General features: G+C 43.6%; 2 protein-coding genes across 3 annotated transcripts in view; one reads left to right on the top strand and one right to left on the bottom strand.

The window, feature by feature from the left end:
- Window positions 1–8,779, top strand: part of lmx1a (LIM homeobox transcription factor 1, alpha) — a gene marked incomplete at both ends in the record, with an annotated part of 12,700 nt that extends 3,921 nt beyond the window's left edge. The window contains 6 exons of the mRNA XM_079505755.1: window positions 3,685–3,908; window positions 4,398–4,567; window positions 6,259–6,336; window positions 7,252–7,339; window positions 7,972–8,163; window positions 8,637–8,779. Of these exons, the coding sequence (XP_079361881.1) occupies window positions 3,685–3,908; window positions 4,398–4,567; window positions 6,259–6,336; window positions 7,252–7,339; window positions 7,972–8,163; window positions 8,637–8,779 (895 nt within the window). The remainder of the gene's footprint in view (window positions 1–3,684; window positions 3,909–4,397; window positions 4,568–6,258; window positions 6,337–7,251; window positions 7,340–7,971; window positions 8,164–8,636) is intronic.
- A 6,090-nt stretch (window positions 8,780–14,869) lies between these two features.
- Window positions 14,870–26,202, bottom strand: selp (selectin P). Of its 2 annotated transcripts, XM_079504870.1 has the most exons (20): window positions 26,107–26,202; window positions 25,915–25,993; window positions 25,303–25,526; window positions 24,877–25,051; window positions 24,208–24,318; window positions 23,871–24,056; window positions 23,585–23,773; window positions 22,261–22,446; window positions 21,356–21,541; window positions 20,444–20,629; window positions 19,931–20,119; window positions 19,170–19,355; window positions 18,827–19,012; window positions 18,361–18,549; window positions 17,567–17,752; window positions 17,224–17,409; window positions 16,727–16,915; window positions 16,216–16,404; window positions 15,075–15,197; window positions 14,870–14,981 (listed from the first exon to the last, which is right to left on the bottom strand). In XM_079504870.1, the coding sequence occupies exons 1-20, from the start codon at window positions 26,107–26,109 to the stop codon at window positions 14,920–14,922; spliced, it is 3,210 nt and encodes a 1,069-aa protein (XP_079360996.1). In that variant the 5' UTR covers window positions 26,110–26,202; the 3' UTR covers window positions 14,870–14,919. The 2 variants fall into 2 exon arrangements, with proteins under 2 accessions (XP_079360996.1, XP_079360997.1); XM_079504871.1 differs by lacking the exons at window positions 14,870–14,981; window positions 15,075–15,197; window positions 16,216–16,404 and having other exon boundaries at window positions 16,743–16,915; window positions 17,204–17,409.
- Between the last annotated feature and the right edge of the window lie 456 nt (window positions 26,203–26,658).

Below are 26,658 nucleotides of genomic sequence, written 5' to 3'. Positions count from 1 at the left end.
ACTATAAATGCGCCACGTCTCTCTCTCTCTGTGTGTGTGTGTGTGTGTGTGTGTGTGTGTGTGTGTGTGTGTGTGTGTGTGTGTGTGTGTGTGTACGGTTGTAATGCACGTAACTCGAGAACCGTTTGCCTTGACACACGTGCTCCACACCCCCGGAGGGAGTGCAGTGCCGGTATCGAGTCGGTCGGACCCACGGTTCTCCAGAACCACCACAAAAGGCTCTGGTCAGGCTCTGCCAGTGGGCCTAATCAGCCTAAATCCCCTCACCTGTGCAATTACCAGCCTCTGCCTCAGCCAATTGATTGCTATGGCAACCCCACACCTGCCAATTGATGACTTAACCAGTCCACTTTTCCCAGTCAGTTTGCACTCACAGGCAGACAGACAGATACAGAGATCTCCATGTGGGACACACACAGACAGATAGTTAAAATGGGTGCTATGACATATTAGGTTCCCAATTTGCATCGTTCCCAAGTACTGTATAGGCCGGTGGCCGACGGGAACGTACAGGTCTAGTTGTATAATTTATGCTGCCATGTGAGTGCTACTTCCTGATCCAGCTACACTGACAGACGTTGTGATGTTTCAATTGTCAGATTATCAGAGGATCCAGATTGGCTGAGCGGTTCATTGAGCACGGGTACACCGGTGACCTGATTGGTCATCACGTCAGCATTGTGATCTGAGTTCTACTTGACCCCCAGATCCTTATCTGATACATAGCTTAGCTTCTCAATCAGTGTGTGTGTGTGTATGTGTGTGTGTGTGTGTTCACTAAAGGTTCCAGGTTAACCTGATCCAGAAACAGGATCTGTGTGTCTGCGTCGTGTCCACTAGACCAGCGGCGTGTTTGTCTGACGACTAAAGGTCAGCTTTACAAGTCAGGTCAGGAACAATGGGAAAGAAAGGGTGTGTGTGTGTGTGTGTGTGTGTGTGTGTGTGTGTGTGTGTGTGTGTGTGTGTGTGTGTGACTGCGTGTGCCTGTGTGCGTGCGTGTGTCTCATGTATGTGCAGGTATGTGTCTGCACTCTGCATAATATGTTCAGGTACGTGTCTCATCTAGTTTTAAGAAATATTAAGCCTGATTTATACTTTATTGCGTACTTGTATCGCACACAACCAAGTACAAATCAGGGGATACATTTCCACGAGACATATCAGACAGTCAGTGATGTCAGTATGGAGGAAAGCAATCTTTTTTGCTGACTTATTCATCTGGAATGTTCTTGTCACTAATTGCAACGTTTAAATCCAGCGTGACCGCGCCTGATCTCCTGGCAGGACTTCTGGACCATGTCAACGGAAACTCTGAAATATTAAACACCTCAAGCAGCTCTAGAGGTGCTTTTACCTTTGCATTAATGGTGCTTTAAAGTACTGCGTTAGTACATAATCGAATTAGACGTGCTGGGCAGGGCGTATCGCAGGAAAAGCAACTCGCTAAATGTATATGTGATCTCAGGGGCGGTAATGCCGGCGGTTGTTCCTCGTTGACGTCTCGTGCATTAGCATCATGTTGTGCCATTAATTCAAGCACTTCTGTGTTATCATAGGAACCCAGAAACATTCAAGGTATTTCCCCGGGCTGTACGTCCTTTGAAATGCTTCTTTGATGCATCTACCGTTGCCACAGGAATGTGCATACCACAGACGGTATGTTGGCCATATTAAAACACATACCACTGGGACTGCGGGGCAGACGGGCTGGGATCGGTCAAGCAGGCCGGCTGACCCTTCGGAGCTTCCTGGAATGGGCTTTACCGTTTCCCTAGCGACCCCACGGCAACGGTAATAGAGCTCAGCAATGTTTGGTGTCAGGATGCTGCCGTTCCAAACCTTTTAAAGCCTAATTTATTCTCCGCCGCACCGCGGTGTCGCGCGTCAAAAATAGCCCTCCTACATGCTCACGACGTGTCACATCCCGCCGTGTGATGAAGTATGAATTGGGCTTTACAAGGTCACTTTGTTTCATTTTTCATGTAAACATGATGCTTCATTTATTTTTCAGATTTAGTAGTAGCCTACTATTTGATACCTGAGTTCCAGTTCATAGTAAAGAGGAATAAAGGTAGAAAATTGGGTGAAATAAACCTTTGACTATAGCCTACCTGCAATGATACTTCAAGAGCATTGTCCACCCCAGTCTGACTGATTAGATTCATTGCAAAGTTTTGCTTATTTTCTTTCTTGTTGTCATAATGTTGCCTTGCTGCACTTAAATAATAAGTCCTTTTGTTTTTGTTGTCATCACTGGCAGGATAAATTCAACATACATTATTAATTCATACATTTTCATTATAAATTAATTAGTGCAAGCATAGTGATATAGGTTTAGGAATATGGATGTGCATCAATGATATATTATACAGTATGGTGATAGGTATGAGAAATACAGTTATAAGGTAGCATGATATATGGGTAGAATAAATGGATATATTCATAGCATATACAGGGTAGGAAATATGAATACAGTATGGGTAGCATACTCAGATGGGTTAGTAGGATATGTAGGTAATTGATATAAATGTAAAATCTCTCTCCTTACTGACTACATGGTGTATATGTACGAGTTAACAAGAAAAGGAGTGCTGTCATGTTCTCATGCCTCCGTGGTGACTGGGCCAGTTAACCCCAGTCAGTCACGCCTGAGAGACAAACACCAGTTCCAGAATGATGACGCATCATCCTGCGTGACAGACCCCAAATGCCGAGGTGCCAACCAGCGGACAATAGTCCTGCTGCTTGAGGACTGGCTTGGCCTTTGTCCCGCTCTGGTTAAGCAGACTTAGAGATAATTCTGCGGATAATTCCCGGGACCGGCGGCCCCCGCCTGTCCCACCGGGAGCTCTGATTCCCCCCCTCCGCCTGGAGCCATGGCCTGCCGAGAGCCTTTTCTTCACGCCTCCCCGGGAGCACGGCCTCGGACACGCTGGCCGGAGCCACGGCAACAGTCTCTGAGGCTTAGCTCACCATCGCCTGGTTGCCAGGCGCTAAGACGCACACCCGCCACTCTGGGGGTATGTGTCTGAGTGGCTGGGAGGAGGAGGAGGAGGAGGAGGGGGAGGAGGGGACAGGACAGGGGTGAGGGGAAGAGGCCGGTCGGCTCGTTTTGAGTGACAGCTCTACTTCTGCTACATTCCGGAAGGCGACGAAGCATTTCTCTAGTGCAGTGTGGATCTCAAACGTTTAATTTCAAGGACCCCCATAACTCTCAGAGATATGAGACTTGATATCACGATGATTTTGGATACCGTAATATCGTAAGATGATGTCGTTGTAATCACTTAATCCCTATTTAATTATTTCAAGGATTTTCAAAAATACAGTTGTAGATTGGTTATTTTTTGCTATCATATACCATACATATACTATTATAAAAATTATATTATCATAACAACCATAATGATAATGAGGTATATGGTGTGTTTCTTTCTTTTCTGCTTTATTTGTTGCAAATGTCTTGTGTGACTTGTCTTGTGTATTGAAAAACAATAAAAATATTCATCATAAAAAATATTGTGACATTTGATTTTGTCCATATGGCCCAGCCCTACTCCACATTGTTTACTGGATTCTTTCTCAGAGTCCTCCCATTCTGTCTCTGTCTCACTTTCTTTCTTTGCTTCTTTCTGTCTCTGTCTGTCTCCGTCCTTTCCGTCTGTCTGTCTCTCTCTGGTGCAGTCTGTTCGCGGTGCGCTGCGGGGGCTGTGCGGAGGCCATCTCTCCAGTGGAGCTGGTGATGCGCACATCGGCTGCTGTGTTCCACCTGCGCTGTTTCACCTGCAGCGTGTGTTCCTGTCGCCTGCAGACCGGCGACCGCTGTGTCCTCAGGGACGGACAGCTCCTGTGTGCCAGAGAGGACTACCACCAGTGTCTGGCCAGCCCCACCTCCTCCTCCGACACGGGTACACACTGACTGTGTGTGCGTGTGCGTGCGTGTGTGTGTGTGTGTGTGTGTGTGTGTGTGTGTGTGTGTGTGTGTGTGTGTGTGTGCGCGTGTGCGTGCGCGTGCGTGCGCACGCTTTAGGTTCTCAGTTTCAATTCCTTAAAATAATTTTATTTAGTGTGTATGAGAACTCAAACAACAATATTCACATTCTGATTAAATTACTGTGAAATAAATTAAAATATTATATCTCCAGGATACAATACAAATATTTCCATGACAGAAAGAGACAGAGAAAGATACAAGTTTAAAATGTATCAAAATGATCAGTATAGGTATAAAATGTTTGCAGTCTGGTATAAGACCATAAATGATCGATGTTCTACCTGTATATTGCCTTCTACCTTTCTGCATCCACCACCATCTGCTTCCTTTGTTCCTTTGTCCATTGTCATGGATGAACAAAATAGAAGCTGCCTTTCAACCTTTAGTCTTTTCCCTTCACTAGGTAAAAGTGATGAGGAGGAGGAAGAGGACAGTGAGAAGGCTCCAGGTGGACGTAGCAGCATTGACGACGCAGACAGCAAACGGCCCAAGAGGCCTCGCACCATCCTCACCACACAGCAGAGACGAGCCTTCAAAGCCTCCTTCGAGGTCTCCTCCAAGCCCTGTCGAAAGGTACAGAAGACCTTTGATTTTTATTGCGCTACAGCTTTAGTTTCTATTATTTGAGCATTCAATTTTAATTAAATAGGCTGCAATAAGTATTGCGCTTGCAGAGATTAAAATAGGGTGCATTTTGCATCACAAAACGCAATTTATAGTTAAGGGATGCAATAAAACAACGACCTCTGCATCCACGGGATGCACTACTGTACTACTGTACTGTACTTTTATTCTAGTTTATTTTGCGAGCATTAGTTATAATAATCATTTCTTCTTCTGTTTTCTACGTGAATATAACCACATTACAACCATATCAAATGAAATGGGAGTTAAATGCTGCAATTTGTAAAAATATGACTCCTAACGTCATTGAAGTGGGACTCATAAAATGTCCCTGGGACTCATCTAAAACAGGGGTTCTCAACCCGTGGGTCGCGACCCCTCGGGGGGTCGCCAAATTATTTTAGGGGGTCCCAAAATTATTTTCAAAAAAAAAAAAAAAAAAGATTTTTAAAAAATATATATTTTCACGATTTAAAAAAAATAGCAGACCTACAAGCTCGTAGTGGCGCGCTATGAGCTTGTAGATCTGCTATTTTTCAATAGCTAAATTATAACATAATGCTTAAAACACCAAAAGGGGTTCCCGCCCAAAATGGGTTAAGGTTATTGTAGCAGTCAATTTATATTGGGGGTCGGGAGGGGGCGGGGCGGGGGTCCCGAGACATTGCCAAAGCATTTCCAGGGGTCCCCGGCCAAAAACGTTGGGAACCCCTGATCTAAAAGACCATCCCTACATCCCGGGACTCATTACATTGAAAACCTATTTACGTCACTGGGCTTGGGTTTTAGCTATTTACTAAAGCTAATGAAATACACACATTCCTTCTTTGAGGTGGTTCATGGGTTAGAAATGATCATATAGAAAAATCACACCCCGGAAGTTCCAGACACACAGGAACGCGGCCTGGTTCCGGCGAGCCCCCCTTGTCCGAAACGGAAAATGACAGAGTTACTGTGTGGGGGTCACCAGGGTCCCCATAGCTGTCTATAGGAGTGGTTGCACCACTCAAAAACTAAATTGTTGAAGAGAGGGAAGAGGAAGCCCTGCGTGGTCCAATTTTAGAGTAGACAATTCTTGGATCAAATGAGTGCAATGTTTTATTCTTTTTCTATCTACTGTATGCCTTATTGCACTATTCTATGGGTATACTGGGGAAAAAGAGAAATGTATCATTTTCAGCCAAATACGAGACTGGGCTTCGGGGGGGGGGGGGGGGGGGGGGGGGGTGATCCAAGCTTTCTGGAATGATGTGTGGGAGAACATACAGCAGATTCTAAGCTTACAAATACCAAGGACCTTCCTAGCTCCATATTTGGGTGATCTCCCACTCCCAGATGAATTGACAGGGAGCAAAAGATAAGCCTTGAAAACATTTATTGCAGCATTAAAAAAGGCCACTACATGTCTACAGGTGGAGCCCCCGTCAGCAGTAAATTGAAGATGTTTTAATGGAAAATATTACTTTTAGTCTGTGGCCGGAACGAGCGGCCTTTGAGGATGTTATGACTCATGAGGGTCACCTTCTCCTCACCTCTTGTCCCTTCTCTTTTCTTCCCTTCTTTTTTTCCTCCCTAACCCTCTCTCTCTTTTCCTCGCTGGCCCTCTCTCTCTCTGTTCCTCCTCTGAATCCTTTTCCAAGGTAAGGGAGACCTTGGCAGCAGAGACTGGTCTGAGTGTTCGCGTTGTCCAGGTCTGGTTCCAGAACCAAAGAGCCAAGGTAACACATACACAGTACACACACAGACACACACGCACGCACACACGCATAGACGCACATGCACAAAGTCATATGCACCACTAATTAAAGGACTCTTTCGACACTGTGCTCGGCTGCCAGAGTGGAAATCAGTCAGGTTATCTCTTCATACAGGAAACTGATGACATCTTACTGCAAGATCGCTGTAGATTAGGGCCTGTATTTCCTTACAAAGTGGGCACGTGTGTGGCTTTCCCCTTTGCAATGAAATATGTCCTTTCCTTCGCTATTAATGCGTTTCAAATGAGTGGCCACAGTCGTATGAAGAACACGGAGGGCTTGCTGAGCCTGGGTTGCAGAGGGTCTGTCGAGTGAGAGGGGATTTCATAGTTGGACCTTTATTAATGTATCATACAGGCTGACCTACTGTACTGTAGTATAAGACCAGTGGGGACCAACACTGGTCCTTGAGGAGGTTCCAGGTGGTCCCCAGCTAAATGATGGAGAGTTGGTAACCAAATGGATCTTTAACTCTTGAGAGCATAAAATGACACCAAATGGACCCATAAGCCGTAAGGCTTACGGGCTGTAACCCTTTTGGTCCATTTGGTAATTTTTTTTTACTCCTATATTATTCCTACACATTTTTGTATTCGTCAACCAAACAAAAGTGATGGTGTAATCATGTACATTTTTGTATTTTAAACACCTCCATAAAATGAGTGTTATCAGTCAATCACAGAGCTGGCTGCCAGAAAGATTTGTTTTAGGCAGTATTAGAATGCGAGAATGCCCCGCCCCGCAGGCCCCCTACCACTTCCTACTAGTGTGTGTAATATCAGGTAGGAAAAGTTAGTTTCGCCTCACAACACAGTAGTGTGCCTCAGCACACCGTTGCAGAACCACTGTGCTAATTGACAAAAGTGACCTTTCCAGATGAAGAAACTTGCCAGGAGACAGCAGCAGCAGCAGCAGGAGCAGAGACAACCACATGAGCAGCATGATCACACATCACATCACACAGGTACTGGGCCTTCCAAACACCCTTTTCTGGAACACTATTAAAATTGCTTAACCCCTATTTTTATACTTCGTCGTACAATGTCCACACCTGTTGTGAGCTTATAGAGCAAAAAGTCTCACAAAAAGAAAAGTTTTAAAATGTTTTTTGGGAATTGTTTTTAACATTTTGGTGTATGGTTATGCCAGGTTGAAAGTGGTTAAATGTTGGCTCCATTTTTGAGGGACGCTAGCCCCTCCTATATACAGCTTTTGGTCCAGTCACGTCTCACATTTGCCATTGATAATGAAAGGAAAATTGACGTCATATGTAGACGAGCAAATCGACTAACCATTCACATAAATTCAGTTGTCATCTTACATGATCATGGTGAAAAGATGATAACATAAGTTGACAAATTAATTCATGAATTTTATTGGATGATGTACGACGACAAGAGCGCCCCTCACTTCACACAGGTGTGATTTATTTATAGATACGTTCACTGTGCTCAGACTAGGTGTTGCCTCCCTTTGTACGTTTTCTTTGCTAAAGAATGTAATGTGAATAGAATAGCCTACTGCAAGTTGCAGGTTGTTCAAACATGTAGCCGTCAGCCAATGTGACATGACCGCTGACACTGTGGTGCCCCACAGCACCACCCTGTGGCGGTTCGACCTCCGACCTGGACCCCCTGGGAACCTCATACCCTAGTCTTGAACACCACCACCAACAGCAGCATCAGCAACTGGGGGTCACCACCCTGGAACAGCAGGATTATGATGTGGACCCCTTCAGACAGGGGCTGACGCCCCCACAGATGCCTGGAGACCACATGCACCCCTATGGTACAGAGTACAGACCTCATTGTCTTTAAGTTAAAGGGGAATGAATGCCCAGGCCAGCTACTTTGTATTGTTTGCTGCACTGTAAGGCTGGAAAACTACAGAAGGGCAAAAACATGTCAGTCTTCTGTCTGTACAATCTGATGTAAAGAATACAGATTAGATGCAGGTTTTTGCTGGTTAGATTTACGTGTGCCAATGTGCAAGGCCAAGGCAGTATTGTATTGACTTGTCCCTCAATGGTTTTTAACCTGTAGAGGGCAGCAAACTCACAAAATTGACCTAGGGTTTTCACATAATAATTAGCCTGAGTAGATGATAAAATGACCAAATGTTTTTTTTAAAGAGAAATATCTTAAAAACGTTGTTGTTGTCCCTATTTTTTTGTACAACTTTTGTACAACACAAAATAGGGACACCAGGATTAATGTGTGTAAAGCAAACGTCTGAACATTTTCTACTTTGTTCTTGTGAAGGTTTTAAGGGCCTCTATGGTGAGATAGACAGAGACCCTCTGTGTCACCTGGCTGACGGTGACTGTCTGTACCTGGGAGACTCCTCTCTGCTCACCCCCATCGACCGCCTCTACTCCATGCAGGACTCCTACTTCACCTCCTGAGAGTGGAGTCCTCAGCTCTGATGGAAGGAAGGAGCGTCTCCTTCTCTTCCTCGCTCTATACCCAGCCAGGCCTTCCTCCCTGTTCCTCTGCATCTTTGTTCCTCGTCTTTATGTATGAACTCCCCGCCTGCGACTACTGCACTGATTGTTGAGGAGGTGAGTGTACTGCTGACTCTGGAGAGATGGATAGTATATAGTATACCATCCTCTATAGACGGGTTTCTGCGCAACTAGGGAGCAGAACTTCAGCACTCTTTAAAGCATAATCTGGACTGGAATGCATCTTTCCAGTTTGAGACAGACTTGAGGTCATGGACGTAAATGCCTCATTGGCCACTGGGCTGCACCTTCAACACCGCTGCCATAACTCAGCTGTGTTATAATAATTGTGTTATAGCGTAATATCAGCTGTACATGTTTCAGTCCAAACGGTTTTGCTCCCTGCATGCCCGCACACCCAGTAATGTTTGTATAAACATGATACCTGTTTATAGGTTAGTGATAATTATCCTGATAAATACACCCAGGTTTACTGTATTTTGGGCAATGTAAGAGAGTCAACTACACTACTGCATCCTACAATGGCTCTTCGAAGACATTTCAATGTCCAAAAACTGGGATATGCTATCGTCAGATTTGATCTCAGAAACGTCTCATGTATACTGCTGACAATTACTACACTGCCCCCCAGCTAGTGCTAGTGCCCTGTACAAAATGCACAGTGAAATCCTTAGTGAACTCTGAAGAGTCCATTTGGTTCAATCTTTACACTCTTAAGAGTTACATTTTATTGTGTAGGTCTCCAAGATGTGTTGTGAGCGCATGATGGCTTTGACCCTCCCTCACTCTGTCTGAAATCCAGATGAGTGTGAGAGAAATACGTATATATTGTATCTGTGTATTTGTATTTATTGACATGTGTGTGTGTATGCTGTTTGTCCTGTACAAATCAACACTAAATAAATAATGCCTTTCATACGGTAAAAATTCTGTCTTAAAAGTGTGGAGTGCTGTGCTTGTACAGTATGTACTGCAACATATGACACATGACTTATAATCTGATGAATATTAAGGGTGGGTCCACGTTGATATATTTGGGACCCCATGCAGCTCATTGCTGATCTGTCGTGGGAATGATATGAGGGATACAGTGCAGGCCATAGTGCTAGTGGGCGATACAAATCATTGCTGATTTATTGGTATGGGTATAGGGGATTGATGTAGAGGGTTACAGCCAGGTCAGTCTATCCACAGCACTTATCGGTCCGATCTAGGTGAGGGCCCAGCGAGGCCATCTTCCAGTGGCTGTCAGGTGGATCATCAGACTGTTAAAAGCTGGGCTATGACAGCGGCACGGGTCAGCGGCAGGTAAGCATCACATCCACACACGGCCCCAGACATCATCAACGCTCACATTGTGTGCCTTCGCGGTCAAAGGCCCTCGCTGCATTTTTCTGCCTTTTCCTAGCTTCTTCCTCCAGTCAAACGGAGTGGGGTGGGGGCTAGGGGGACCACCCAGGCACCATGCCCAGGTGGAATGCACTGAACCTGGGTAGGGAGGTTTCGCTACCCCTCGAGGAGGGGGATGGAGGTGGGGGGGGGGGGGGGGGGGGGGGTACAGTAAACGGAGGGGCTGAAAGCTGTGTCAGGTGGAGAATGCCCAGGGTGACATGAAGATATGAAGCTCCCGACTGTATGGAGTGGCTCCTTGGCCCAGCCGTGAACCCTCTTCTGGAACCGTCTCATGTTTCCCACTATGAAATCAGACCTGGGAGAGCAGAGAGCGCAAGTCAATGGTCAGGAACAATCTAACTGTCTGTCACCGTGGTATGCCACTGCCAGCCGGAGCTCTCTATGTGTGTGCGTGTGTGTGTGTGTGTGTGTGTGTGTGTGTGTGTGTGTGTGTGTGTGTGTGTGTGTGTGTGTGTGTGTGTATGTCCATCCATCTCTATCTACATTTGTATCTGTGTGTGTGTGTGTGTGCGTGCGTGCGTGGGTGGGTGTGTGTGTGCGCGCGCATGACTTCATACTGAGTAGGAGCAAGCAAACGTTGGGGTAAACTGTTGTCCGTTGCTGTTTATTTAACGGAACAGTTTCTTGTATATTTTGGGATAGGGGAAGGCAGAGCAGCCAGAAACTTACATTTCAGGGAACCGAGCCAAGCCGCTCACCTGCTGGGTCATCCCCCTCCATTCGCCTTCCTGTGTGCAAGTCTGTGCACTGCTGGCACCATACCCCCATGGCTGGCACCATACCCCCATGGCTGGCACCATACCCCCATGGCTGGCACCATACCCCCATGGCTGGCACGCATATGCAGTGGCCGGCATCATCGGGTGGGATGAGAAAGATAATCAAACTGTGATCATACGGTCACAGCAGGTAGCAATAACCTCATTATTATTCTGACGGCAGCCAAACACTTTCCTGTCAACAGTGCGGTTATTTATTGCACCCACCGTGCCAACGGCGGGCTGCAAACCCTCTGTCTTTTAACCGCTATAATTGGCTTCATGCTGTTTCAGCGCCCAGGCAAATGCGCACGCTTTGCTGAAGAAATCTTGATTTGGCCCGTTGATGTGTATGATTGGGGCAATGTTGATATACATAGGCCTACTTAGCACAGCATAAGGCTTGATTTACGCGTGGTTGCAAGATCACGGCGCGTCATAGCTCATTGTTCCGTTGTGAGCTTGTAGATCTGCTATTTGTGGCATGTGACACACACAAGTATAAGAATGACCTGAGCCATCATGCAACTCCTAATTCTAAAAAAAACTGCAGGACACTAAAATATAATTATATAGGCTACATAAATTAATCTATTTCTCATTTCACATGAATAATAATAATAATAACTTGGACTTATATAGCGCCTTTCAAGAAACCCAAGGACGCTTTACAAAACAAAAAACAAAACAAACAAACTAGTTGCCAAAAGCCAAAGTGAACAAATGTCTCTTCAGTGCAGACTTGAAAGAGTCCAATGTAGGAGTCTGGCGAATCTCCAAGGGGAGAGAGTTCCAGAGGGCAGGGGCTGCCACAAAGATTATTAACCTCTGTGTGCTGATACAGTGTGGATCAGACTGACCCATCACTAGGGACATAGGGACACATGGAGCAGTGATGCAGAGATGCATAATACACTGTACATCACCTCTTCAACTCTTAGTGGTGGGGGTGGGGGAGGGGGGCATTCTGGCCAGTAGATTGTGCCACATTGACACTTCATGCCATGCTTTGGCAGTTTCCCAGGCTTGGTGGCACTTCCACCAGTTGACCCCCAGGTTGTGATGCTCATGCAGGGGGTGAGAGGTGGGTGGATTGGGCCAGTATGAAGGTGTTACAGTAAGACAGTGCCAGAGCACTTCACATTGCACCCGTGAAAGTGAGCAGTGAGAGAACGCCAACGCTGATAGGGGTGGCATTGGCTCCGGGTGTAGAGTGGCCTCTTGGGAACGTTCGATCCAGGAGTTAGTGTTGAAGTGTCCTTGAGCAACACTTTAGAACCCCTAATTGCTCCCGATGAGCAGGTTGGTGCCTTGCATGATTTCCTTTGTCATCGGTGTATGTAGGAATGTGTGTGGGTGGGTGATTGTAATGCATCATTATATTGTAAAGCGCCTTGGATAAAGGTGCTATATACTGTAAATGCACCATTTACCATTTATTTGATAGAGCATTTGATTTGGTATGTGATTTTTGATTTTTGGTTATGTGTAAGATAAACTTTCTCATTCTGTGCTGTTTAATTATCATTATTATTTGGCCCTGTCTTTATAATCCTCACATTAACTTTTCCATTAGATTGCTTGTATAAAGTTAAAGTTCATTTTCTTCCATAATATAATTCAAAAAGTGAAACATTCACATATTTTCAATTCATTGTGATTAAAGTGAAGTATTTAAAACCTTTTTTTATTTTAATCTTTAGAATATTTTACGAGACCACTAAAAAATACGAGAAATGTCGACCATCTGAAAAGTATATTAATGTATGCAGTCAATACTTGATATGGGCTACTTTTGAACAAATTATTTCATCAATGGGGCGTGGCATGGAGGTGATCAGCCTTTGTCACTGTTAAGGTGTTATGGAAGCCCAGGTTTGCTTTGATAACAGCCGTAAATGCATTTGTATTGTTGAGTCTTATGTCTCACACCTTCCTCTTCTTGACAATACAACCTAGATCTGTGGGGTTCAGGTCAGGCCAGACCAGTTACTACTAGTAGTTTTGGCACTGTGGGCAGGTGCCAAATCGAGCTGGAAAGGAAAATTAGCATCTCCATGAATCTTGTCAATATACTGAAGCGCAATGTACTAATATGGCTGTGTTGAAACCATTACGTTTACTGTCAGTGAGTGGACCAACACCAGTAGATAACATGGCCTAAATCATCACTGTGTTTTATCAAGTCCAGAGTCTCAACACAACCATCTATTATGATATTTTACAGCAATGTGTGCTTCCATACATTGACAAGCTTTATGTTGATGCTGATCTTCCTTTTCCAGCAGCACTTGGCACCTGCCCACTGAGCCAAAACGACTAGTAACTGGTGTACTGACTACTGTATTACTGTGCTTAACTGACCAGCCAGCTGGCCTGACCTCAACCCCACAGAGAATCTAGGTTGTATTGTCAAGAGGAAGGTTTGAGACATGAGACTCAACAATACAAATGCATTTACGGCTGTTATCAAAGCAAACCTGGGCTTCCATAACACCTCTCACATACTTTTCAAATTTCTAATTGTTTTAGTGGTTTCGTGAAATATTCTAATATATTGAGATAGGATTTCATGATTTTTCATGAGCTGTACGCCATAATCATCAAGATTAAAACAAACAAAGGTTTTAAATACTTCATACTTTATATAATTCATATATATATATCACTATATATATATATATATATATATATATATATATATATATATATATATATATATATATGAATTATATTAGGGAAGAAAATGAACTTTTACACACTATTCTATTTTTTTAGATGGAGCTGTATATATTCCACACACTGCACTGGAAAGGGGAATAGGGATTGTTTCACTTTGGATATCACTGTGACTATTGTGAAATTGCATAAACAGGAAAAGCACAACAACGATATATTGAAATCAAGATAGCTGAAACTATAGGGTGTTAAGGGGGCGCTTGGCACAACTCAACTCAATTGGTACTAGAGGTTTGGGGTTAGGGTTAGTCACACAATGAGTGAGTCGCACAATGAGGGATATCAAATATACATTGTAAAGGTTGGTTTATTCTGTATTTTCATATTACAGTCACAGAGCAATATACAGTAAACACAAGCAGCACTCAAACAAACTTTAGAATGCATTCTTACGTACATTATCACATAAACAAGACTCTAATAGTGGTGTGACTCTCATGTGGATCTCTCTGACATGATACTGATGATGATGTAAGTGACATTTGTCACAGCCCCTTTGGCCTGGTCTGCAGGGCCCTGTTTTTCTCCCACAGGTTCTGTACTAGGCTGGGCCAACTTGGGCTTTCCAATTAGGTGCATTGGGAGCACCTGGCCAGCACTCCCAGGGGCCCTATAAAATAGTTGGTGCTGGCCATTTTACCCCCTCGCTCTCTCCCAGCAACCTTCTGTTTCTCTTTAGTTTCCTTAGGTGGAGTTTATACACTCTGCAACACCCCATACTACATTGTGTGTTAGGCAAAATTTCAATTACGGAGCATGCACACATTCTGGCATACCGATGATGTCACATTGATGATGTCAGTCAGCTTCAAACCTGGGCATTCAGCCCGATACAACACGCACGCACGCACGCACGCACGCACACACACACACACACACACACACACACACACACACACACACACACACACACACACACACACACACACACACACACAAAGACCCATAGAGACGACCTTGCGGTGCCATGTTGTAAAAAGAAAAAGCATGCATTAGTGCATTTCAAACCAGGCTCAGGTGTCAAACTAATAAGATACTGACATTTTTTATTTATATTTAATGACACCCTATTTTCTTGTTCTTTTTTCTTAATTGATTTTTTATTGTATTATATTCCCTAATAGCCATGAAAAAGATTTAATGCCTGATGCCTGAAAAACTAGTATGGGCTCAACTCTCAAACGCCGGATTCACTCTCTCTTCCCACAATGATGGCTCAAAGTCCATGAAGCCTATAGAAATGAGAATTAAAACTGATTAGAAACACATTCAGTAAACCAATGTATACTTTGTGTAAGTAAATCTCTCCTCTCAGATGGACTCACTTTTCTTCTTGGTAAAAAGCTTAGCAATCAGCAGACCAAGTCCTATGAGGGCAAGCACAGCAACAGCCGAGCCTGCCCCAATGCCTGTATACATCAGCATAGCAGCTAATGGAATACCTTCCTCTGGAACGCACAACCATCAAAGCATCATCAGCACAAAGTCCTTTATACACAGTACTCTGATCTCTCTAACTAATGCTAATGCTTCATTTATACTTGGTTGCACAATGCACATCGGTGTTGTGCACAGAAAATAGCCATATCAACAAGCTGTGCGCTGTGACGTAACGCGTTGTGAGCTTGTAGATCAGCTATTGTAGGCGAACGACACCGGTGTGCAACTTACAGTAAACGTAGGGTAAGTGATATTTTCGGGTTAAAACAAAAATATTTTGTTTACAAGATTAAAAGGTAATCATTGCATCGTGTTATTTGTTCAATAACACGACTGTGGCTCAAGAGGTAGAGCAGGTCGTCCAATGATCCATGGGTCGGCGGTTCGAATCCCGGCTCCTCCTGTCTACATGTCGAAGTGTTCTTGGGCAAGACACTGAACCCCAAATTGCTCCCGGTGTGCTGGTTGGTACCTTGCATGGCTTCCGCCGCAATCGGTGTATGAATGTGTGTGTGAATGGGTGAATGTAATGCACAATCTATGTAAAGCGCCTTGGATAAAGGCGCTATATAAATGCACCATTTACTATAACAGGAGTCTCTCCATCTCTTTAATAAAAAGAGAATAAAAAGAGAGTACCCATTTATCAGCTTTAGTTTTATAGTGTTCCAGTTCAAATGTTGCCATTTCGTTGTGTCATCACTTCCAATAGCACTTCTGCACGTCTGTATCCTGTCTGAGTTCTCTATCCTGACTGGATAAAATTGATATCCCGTCAATCACAACCTGCAAATGCATTTTCTGTTTAATAAAGAGCTGGAGAGACATGGAGACTCCTGTTACTGGATAAACACTCAATACTGTAGAGTGTAGCAATGAGTACTATCAGAATATAGAGCTAATTATTTAACACTTACCATACCTTTAACTTAAGTAGAACTCAGGTTTGAGAGATATAGCACAATGCTCTTGTTTGTGATCGCTGTCAATCCACTGCACATGTGTCATTCACTGCACATAGCTTACCTGTGCAGGTGGGTAGACTATTATTCCACCGCCCAGTGGAGGAACATGACAGCACGCCTGTTCCATTCATGGAGAAACCGCCATCACATGTGAAGAGACACTGGGAGCCAAAACCAAAATTCCCCAGGGGGTGAGAGCAGTTCATAAACAGGGGTGAGGACTGAGTAGGAAAGGCCTCACACAGGACTACTGTAATTGGAGAAAACAAGAGTTTGGAGATCATTAGCCGACCACATAAAGTACCAGTTTAGGGATATAACACATTGTCAGAGAAGATGTCAAAGTCAAAGAAATTGTGTGTGTGTGTGTGTGTGTGTGTGTGTGTGTGTGTGTGTGTGTGTGTGTGTGTGTGTGTGTGTGTGTGTGTGTGTGTGTGTGTGTGTGTGTGTGTGTGCGTGTGTGTGTGTCCGCGCATATCTGTTTACCTTCATGCTGTCAGAATAAAATAACACAACATGACATAGGAGGTTTGAATTCAAATAGGAAGGTCAAATCCATGTTTGACTCTAACCTTGGCAGCTGGGAGACTCTCGACTCCAGAGACCAGAGCTGTTGCAGTGTATTGCTGGTGTTCCTCTCAGCAGGAACCCCTCGTTGCATCCAAAGTCACAGTGGGAGCCGTGACTGAAAGGGGAATATGGATGGCTACAATTCATCCAACCATGATGTGGACCAATGTCCAGTAGGGGGCATGGACGTGCTATGAAGAAAAGATAGACATCACATCAGGCCAAACCACCATTCCACACTAGAGTCCAGACCAGTCAACGTGGCTATAGAGTTTCCTAAAAATCATTATTCTTGCCATTGATCTAACAACTAAATGCAGAGGACAAATTCCACATTATTTGAAAACTGTACTGTCGCAAATACCCCAACAATAACGTAAGGGGAGTCAGGGGACACAATCATTATATATTATTTTTATTATAGGGGTAGAACAACAAAATGAGAAGTATACTCTGGGAACACAAGCTCTTACTCAAACCTCTGTGGTTATTACTGTACCCTGACAGAGAGGAAGGGCATGGCTCCAGTTGCCCTGTGAGAAACACTGGGTGGAGTTATCACCACTCAGATCAAATCCCTCTTCACACTGTGTGGTGCACGTGGAACCATAGCGGAACTCTCCCAGTGGGTCCTGGCATTGCATAGAGGCGTGAGGGGGAGCTTTTAGGCTGCTGCACCGAATCACTGCAAAGGAGTAAAACAGCTTTGATTTGACACATAAACTTGATACATGATATATTTTAAGAGGTCATGCAATATTATTTATCACTTTGCCACCAAGACAACAGCAATTCAGATTTATTTTTTGAAAGAAAGAGAATAAAGCCCTTCTCTGTCTTACCTGTGCATACAGGAGTTTGTTTGCTCCACTGTCCAGAGGCCAGACAGTTGAGTGTGCTGTTTCCCATCAGAGAATGTCCCTCCTCACAGGTAAAGTGACAGGAGGAGTTAAATGAGGAAGGTTTCAGGAGGTCCACACATGTCATGTTACCCATAGAAGGTGAGGAGAGACGGGGACATCTTACAGCTGAGAAGAAACACACATAATTGGGGATCAATCAATTAGTTAATTAATTTCAGAATAATTTTACTAACATAATATGGGCGTCATGTTCGTCAAGACAATCATTTAGAATTTTAGATACTACTGTCTTCAAGAGGAGTCCTCAGAGCTTTCTTTAAATTAACCCCTTGAACCCTAGCATCCCTATTCTGAGGGGAAGATTAGCCATCATTGGCCTGAAAAATGTTGAAGACCCCTGATTTAGATGTGTAATACAGTCAAGGGAAATGCCACCTACTCATTCACATAGAATTGCATTCAACATGTAGAATACCTGGGGTGCAGTACTTAGTTTAGACAGTTGTTGGTTTAGACTAGTCATTGGTTAGACCAGTCATTAGTCCTACAACTACAACCTATCTCAAACCCTAAACCTAACCTCCCACGGGGCAGCACACCTAAACCTAACCTTAACCCATGTCTAACCAATGACTAGTCTAAACTATGCACCCCGAATACCTGTGTTGAATGAATTCAGGAATTATTAATGCTATTCTGACTGCATACAGGCCGAATAGCATGACAGACTTGAGACTTGTGTTATGTCAGTGTATACCATGTTTGACTCTAACCTTGGCAGATGGGAGACTCTTGACTCCAGAGACCAGAGGTGTTGCAGAGTATTGTTGGTGTTCCTCTCAGCAGGAACCCCTCGTTACATCCAAAGTCACAGTGGGAGCCATGACTGAAAGGAGAATATGGATGGCTACAATTCATCCAACCATGAGGTGGACCAATGGCCAGTAGGGGGCATGAACGTGCTATAGGAAGACAATGAACAAAGGATAAACATCAGGCCAAACCACCTGTAAAGTGCCAACAAGGTTTCCTACAAAAAAATATTCTTAATTGATCCAACAACTAAATGTAGAGGAGAAATTCTACGTATGTGAAATGTTTACTGTCGTGATAGGGGAACAACGGCAAAAAGGAGAAGTATATACTCTGGGTCCAGATGAGTAAGGCTGGGACCGAGGCTACTCTAGATCTGGGAACGAACACAAGCTCTTACTCAAACCTCTGTGGTTATTACTGTACCCTGACAGAGAGGAAGGGCATGGCTCCAGTTGCCCTGTGAGAAACACTGGGTGGAGTTATCACCACTCAGATCAAATCCCTCTTCACACTGTGTGGTGCATGTGGAACCATAGCTGAACTCTCCCAGTGGGTCCTGGCATTGCATGGAGGCGTGAAGGGGAGCTTTTAGGCTGCTGCACCGAATCGCTGCAAAGGACCAGAAACAGTTATGATTTGACTACTACATTTTTAGAGGATATGCAATTTTGTTCTCTTGACGTTATCACTATGCCACAGTCACCAAGACAAATGTAATTCAGATTTACTTTTAGAAAGATGATAATAAAGCCCTTCTCTGTCTTACCTGTGCATACAGGAGTTTGTTTGCTCCACTGTCCAGAGGCCAGACAGTTGAGTGTGCTGTTTCCCATCAGAGAATGTCCCTCCTCACAGGTAAAGTGACAGGAGGAGTTAAATGAGGAAGGTTTCAGGAGGTCCACACATGTCATGTTACCCATAGAAGGTGAGGAGAGACTGGGACATCTTACAGCTGAGAAGAAACACACATATTGAGAAGTCACTTATGAAATGGGGATGAATCAAGTACTGTAGAATATAGAATTTAATTTTGACTTAACATGAAATGTGTGATAAGTAGACAAAACAAACATTTATAATTTTAGATTAGATTGGTGAGTTTCTGTAGGTGTTGTGGTTGAAACGTGTACATAGCATAGCTCTAATGCCGTCACATTAGAGCTATGGATCCACATACACATACATAGCCTATGTTGGTTAGAGATGGGGAATGTCATGGTGCCCTGCATTGTGGAGGTGATGGTAGAGTCGGGGGCTATATTTACCAGCTGGGCTATTTGATTTAATCTGCCAGCCTGAGGCTATGCTGTAGTCTCAAGGTTCAAGGTTCTAGCATGAGAACATGTTCGTGAATGGTGTTGGTTTCTCAGTAAATGGCACAACTCTGCAACCATCTCTGCATGCCTGGCTTGTCATTCTACACCTAGCTGTACGCCTCAATCCTGTTTGTATCCTCCACCACCACACAACTTTACAGGCTTTGATTTCAAATGGATGGTCAAATCCATGTTTGACTCCAAGTCCAACCTTGGCAGCCGGGAGACTCTTGACTCCAGAGACCAGAGGTGTTGCAGTGTATTGCTGGTGTTCCTCTCAGCAGGAACCCCTCGTTGCATCCAAAGTCACAGTGGGAGCCGTGACTGAAAGGGGAATATGGATGGCTACAATTCATCCAACCATGAGGTGGACCAATGGCCAGTAGGGGGCATGGACGTGCTATAGGGAGACAATGAAGAAAGGATATTGAGATGAACATAATTCACATCAGGCCAAACCACCAGTCTAGATTGAATATTAAAGCTATTGTCCATAGGTGTTAACTACAAGAAATAATTCTTGTCATTGACCTACGTAAACCTACATGAATACAATTACTCCAGTCCTGAAGTGATAATAACTAAAGTGAATGTACTGTATGAGCAAATTAAAATGTAGAGAGAGACATCTTACAGAGATGTATTCTACTAAGAAAACAGTATGTCTGTGAGCAGAGATGATTCTATTCCAAGCTTTACTTCTGTTAACATAACTTATTATTACCTAGGCAGGGGGGGACTTCTCTAGTCCAAATGCCCATGGAGCTACACTCTGTCTCAGCCGTCCCATTCAGCAGAAAGCCCTCTTCACAGGTCAAATTACACCGAGAACCAAAACTAAACTGACCATGAGGGTCAGAGCAAGATAGAGATCCATGAGGGGGAGACATTCGGTGACTGCATCTCTTCACTGAGAGAGAGAGAGAGAGAGAGAGAGAGAGAGAGAGAGAGAGAGAGAGAGAGAGAGAGAGAGAGAGAGAGAGAGAGAGAGAGAGAGAGAGAGAGAGAGAGAGAGAGAGAATCCAACATACAGTTAGGAGGATATCAGTATGCATATGACCCAAATAGGTTTGGTTGTTTGGAACATCATAGCTTTGATGCCTTCAAACACCAAATGTCTTCTTGAAAATGTATTTAACTCCTACTTGTTAACTCACTCTGTATGGAAGCATCAGCTAAATCCCAGAAGATTCAAGTTGAAAATGAAACATTATTTAGTGAGTTAAATGAGTACCTATATATGGAACTATCGTTCCACAGGAAATTCTGTGGTATTTCCCCCAGCAGGTGGTGGCATTTGTCCATAGTCAAGAATAAACACCCACATGTTTTACCCATGCAGGCAGACAGAGACTTCTTTGCTCCACGTGGCCACTGGTTGGGGCCACAGGTGCATTCTGTTTTAGCATTCTGTGCCAGGTTGACACACTACACTAACTTGAACTACCAGGATAAAAATTGAAATAGAAGATTAAAGCAGTTTGGGGCCCAAGGACTGGAGACGAAATCAAACTCCTATGTTGATTATGACATTCATTCATTACACTTTCTTGCTGTAGGGGTATAACAACAAAAGGGGAAGTATATATTCTGGGAACTCAAACTCTTACTCAAACCTCTGTGGTTATTACTGTACCCTGACAGAGAGGAAGGGCATGGCTCCAGTTGCCCTGTGAGTAACACTGGGTGGAGTTATCACCACTCAGGTCAAATCCCTCTTCACACTGTGTGGTGCATGTGGAACCATAGCTGAACTCTCCCAAATGGTCCTGGCATTGCATAGAGGCATGAGGGGGAGCTTTTAGGCTGCTGCACCGTATCACTGCATAGGAAGGGAAACAACGATGATTTGACATAATAATTTATATATTTTAATAAGATGTGGAATGTTGTTCACTTTTCCACTGTCACAAAGACACGTAACTTAAGGGATTAACATTTTTTGATTTGGGGCGATACATATAGGAGCCTCTCCTATATGTACAGCTTTTGGACGGTGTATGTATTGTGCACAAACTTACACAAAATTCCCATTGACAATGAACGGAGAATTTACGTCATATGGGGACGAGCAAATCGGCTTAGTGTCTATCTTTGTCCTATCATTGTCAATTCCCATTGACAATGAATAGACAATTTTACGTCATAGTGTCTGAGCAAATAGACATGATGATGTACGATTATAAGAGCGCCCCTCACTTCACACAGGTGTGATTCTGAGGGGCGTAATGTTTGTTTTTAGTTCAATGTTTGTTTTAAAAACGCCATTGACAATGAAGGGAAAATATACGTCATCTTGTCCCTAACACAAACATTAAATGCCATTAACAATAAAGAGAATTTAATGTTTGTTTTGACACAGTTTGTTTTATATCACCATTACATCACCTAATCAACATGAGTTAGACTTTAATCTATAAGTGCCCCTCACTTTATTAGATGGCATGCCATTTTGTTCTCTTGAAGTTATCTCTATGCCACAGTCACCAAGACAAATGCAATTCATTAGAAAGATGAGAATAAAGCCCTTCTCTGTCTTACCTGTGCATACAGGAGTTTGTTTGCTCCATTGTCCAGAGGCCAGACAGTTGAGTGTGCTGTTTCCCATCAGAGAATGTCCCTCCTCACAAGTAAAGTGACAGGAGGAGTTAAATGAGAAAGGTTTCAGGAGGTCCACACATGTCATGTTACCCATAGAAGGTGAGGAGAGACTGGGACATTTGACAACTGAGAAGAAATGCAAATATTGAGATATCAATGGGGATCATCATCAGTCAATTAGTTTTAATATCAGGTGAATTTTACTAACATAATGGGTATCATGTTAGTCAAGACAATGATTTAGATGTAATACAGTCAAGGGAAATGCCACCTACTTAATCACATAGAATTGCATTCAACATTATGTTGTTTGCCAAATCCAAACACAAATGGTGTGACCTGAACTGATGACAAGTGTCGCCAGGGTCTATTATCTGGGCAGGATGTGGCTTCCCGGAAAGACGGAAAGACGGGCCAGATAAAGATTAGGATTTAGGTCACTACAGTAACCGTGGTTATGTTTTGCAAAAGTGGGCGAAACAGGAAACGTGACGGTTGCAGTTGAGTATTTCATAAGAATGTTCACAGAGAGTTTCAGTGTAAAATAATAATTTCACAATGAAACATCATTGATAAAAACATATTTACCAATGGTTCATTTCACGCACGTCAAGATGAAAACCATTATTATGTTTGCATTCATACATTGCATTTGGCGGTGTGGCTTATCTGCTTCTGTAATCCTACAGAACCAGTAAGACGCCCTAAAGGGCGAGGTCACGTGTGGGTGACAGCAGACTGCTGGGCGAGTGCTGGCGCTTTGGCATGGGGGGGTCAGATCAACATATGGAATGAATTCTGTACTGGCCATATATGGAGCGTGTCTTGAGTGTACAGGGTTTGATGAGGTCAGATCAACATATGAATGTCATAACAGGAAGGACGGGTGGGGAAGGACCTGTTATGACATGTCAGAACAGGTCAGCTCCATATATGGAGATCTAAGGGTTTGAGGTTTGAGGTCAGTTTCTGGCCGGCTCCATATATGCAGAACTAGGTGATGATCCAGTCTTCTCCATGTATGTATCAAGGGTTAGATGACCTCATGACGCGCTCGGCTTGCGCACAAGTAGGCCATACATGGCACACTTGTGTGCATGGCGCAAGTTGGCAGCTCGACAGAGTGCATTTCTAGTTTATGATTGCTTTTCAGCCTTGTCAAATTGTATTAAATGAACCCTGAAACCTAGGGCACAATAGTAGGCCTAAAGTGGATTCTTCAATAGCCAAAGTCTAACTCTGGCTTAAATAAAACATACATTACCTGTACATGTGGGGACACTGGCGGTCCATTGACCAGCAGAGTCACAACGTATCTGCTTCTGTCCATTGAGTTCATAGCCATCATCACATCCAAACTCACATGTGGAGTTGTAACTGTGAGGTGCAATGGGATGGCTGCAGTTCATAATCCCTCCACTGGGGGCAGTGATTTGATCTGTGCACTGAGCAACTGAAAAAGATAGGGTTGCATTGGAATGGTTTATTTATTTGATTGTTTGTTTGTTTGTTTATTAGTTCAAACCTGGACGTTTGTGCCTATACAGTACCTTGGCACAGAGGAGCAGTGTGGTCCCACTGGCCGGTGGCTTGGCATGAGAGAAGGGGTAAACCCACCAGCCGGTATCCAAGGTCACAGTGGAATTGGCAGGACGAGTTGAAGCGATGAGGTTCGTAAGGATGGACGCAGTGGACAGAACCCTCCTCCGGAGCCAACAGGGCTTTGCATGCTATGGCTGGAATTGGAAATGTGAATTTAAATATATAAGCTAACATTTTTAACTCAAATCTTTGCTTCTGGATGTCCCTCAACAAAATAATAATAATAATAATAGAAAAAACATGGGTAAAGAGAATTGTCGTGGCTTCCTGACAATGTTTACTTACCATCGTCACAGTGTGGTGGACTCAGGAAGCCAAGGTGGCACTGACAGGTGTAGCTCCCTATGGTCTCCACACATTCTGCATGGACACCGCAGGACAGCTCGGAACACGAGGCTGCAGACAAACAATGATCTCACTTGATGGAAACAGTAGAAGTAGGCCTAAGATGTTTATTTATTTAAGTAAGTAAGTATAGTACCTATATGTAGAAAAACTGTCAAAATAAAAGTTCTAGTGGAGTTTTATCATAATAGCCTATAATGTGAATCTCAGAAACAAAATAGTAACTAAAGCCTTCAAATAATTGAAATAGGTCTGTACGTACCAAATTTTCCTTTCAGATGCAGTAGAGCAGGATTATTATATTAATAATATAAGAAAAGTACCTCAAATTGTAGTACAATACTTTGCTAATTGTATACTTTCCATCTCTGTATACGAGTCAGTGATCTATAGCTACTATACAATCTGCTACCAACCGAGTCAGTGATCTATAGCTACTATACAATCTGCTACCAACCTTGTATACGAGTCAGTGATCTATAGCTACTACAATCTGCTACCAACCTTGTATACGAGTCAGTGATCTATAGCTACTACAATCTGCTACCAACCTTTCCATCACTGTATAGGAGTCAGTGATCTATAGCTACTATACAATCTGCTACCAACCTTCGTAGCAGATTGTTCCCTTCTTCTTGCTGCACCTCTCATCATTCCATTTAGTTGGTTCTTTATCTCTCTTGATGTACATCTCCACACAGTCCTGTGAATCCTTTCCTACGTTATTAGGCTCCCCTGTTGCCCAATTCTCAGCTTCTGTGGTCAGGTTCTTCTTAGTTCCTACCTAGGGGTGCAACAGTTCATCGAAATGTATATAATGAAATGAAAATAAAAATAGCTGATCTACAACCTTGTGGTTTGTACAATATTTTGATATTTTCTCTTTTAGACACAGTCTAAAATACACTCAAGTGACTAATCGATTAGTTGAAATGTAACACATTAAGTGCTTCTCAGTTATTCGATTCATCAGAGTGTAATCGATAGAATAATCAATTCAATGATGTACAGTATAGTTGCAGCCCCTGTTCCTACCCAGGTCCAGACATTGTCCACTTTGCGGATGCCGATCCAGTAGTATCCGCCTTTGGGGTTGAAGGGCAGCATCTGGTTGAGGTAGTCGATCTCTCTGCGGTTCTGGATGGCCACCATGTCTGTGAAGTGGTCCTGGCACCAGCGGCGCGACGTGGTCCAGTCGCGGCCTGGGTCTGTGCTGTAGTTGTACATCCACGCCTGAACCCCTCCGCCACCTCCCAAGTCTGAGACCAAGCAGATAAGATAAGATAAGATGAGACCTTTATTGATCCCGCGGCACAATTCAGTCACCAGAAGCAGCATTGCAGTTAAGATACAGTACCTACAGTTACAGGGCAAGTGAAAGTACAGTACAGCAGGGTTTTTTCAAAACATCCTGATCTTCACCATGATTTAACATTAGAGTGATGAACATATTAATGCAGTACAAATTGAGACAATAATGTTGTGCTTTTAGTAAAAGTAAAATTTAGTAAGTAAAAATGTGGAATAGGATTTGTACTTAGTAGTTCTACACTGTGGTATTGCTTTTAAACATAAAAAAAAACAACTAAATATGTACTTCTTTCACACTGGATCTTGTTAATAAGTGAAGTCTGGTTGGAAACACACCTTGGATGATTACAATCACTGCTACAATCAACATCCCATGATACATGCTGGGTCTAAGATGGTTCACTCCTTGAAACATCTGAAAAACAAAATAAGTAATTGATGATAATAATATTGTTATTATTACTATTGTGCATGGGTAAGGATATATGACTGTAGGCTAGGTATACTGTATATATTTCATTGTCTTACCATTTCTTCAGGCTTTCCTCTCTGTCGTGTGTGTGTGTGTGTGTGTGTGTGTGTGGGTGTACTTTCATTATTTCATTGACTACTGGTTGATTTTTAATTGTACTTCAGTGGTCGAGGCAACACCCAGTTTGGCAATATCTATTCTAACATGACTTCCTGTGTTATATCACCATGCACCGACTCCTCCTGATGCCTCTACCATTGCATATACACGCACGCACGCACGCACGCACGCACGCACGCACGCACGCACGCACGCACGCACGCACGCACGCACGCACGCACACACACACACACACACACACACACACATGCACACACACACACACACACACACACACACACACACGCACGCACGCACGCACACACACACAAATTACATAAACAAACTAGAAAAAGTGCCCTTCTGGGCACAGGTCTCCACCAGGAGGATAGGAGTGTGTCTGTGATGTTTGGCAAAATGTTTAGGAGCAATATAAGTGTGTGTGTGTGTGTGTGTGTGTGTGTGTGTCGCGGCTTGGCCTGTTCTAGCGCCACCATGAGGCTGATTTG

This window comes from Electrona antarctica (assembly GCF_951216825.1).
Source record: "Electrona antarctica genome assembly, chromosome: 7".
Classification (NCBI taxonomy): domain Eukaryota; kingdom Metazoa; phylum Chordata; class Actinopteri; order Myctophiformes; family Myctophidae; genus Electrona; species Electrona antarctica.
Note: the sequence above shows the minus strand (reverse complement) of the source record. Positions and strands in the feature narration are given on the sequence as shown.

Coding starts and splice junctions, on each gene's coding strand:
- selp (XM_079504870.1), bottom strand. Junction 20,120..20,443: donor AGAAGTCCCCCCCTGCCTAG/GTAATAATAAGT, acceptor GTCTCCCTATAG/CACGTCCATGCCCCCTACTG. Junction 17,410..17,566: donor ACAAACTCCTGTATGCACAG/GTAAGACAGAGA, acceptor ACTCCTTTGCAG/TGATTCGGTGCAGCAGCCTA.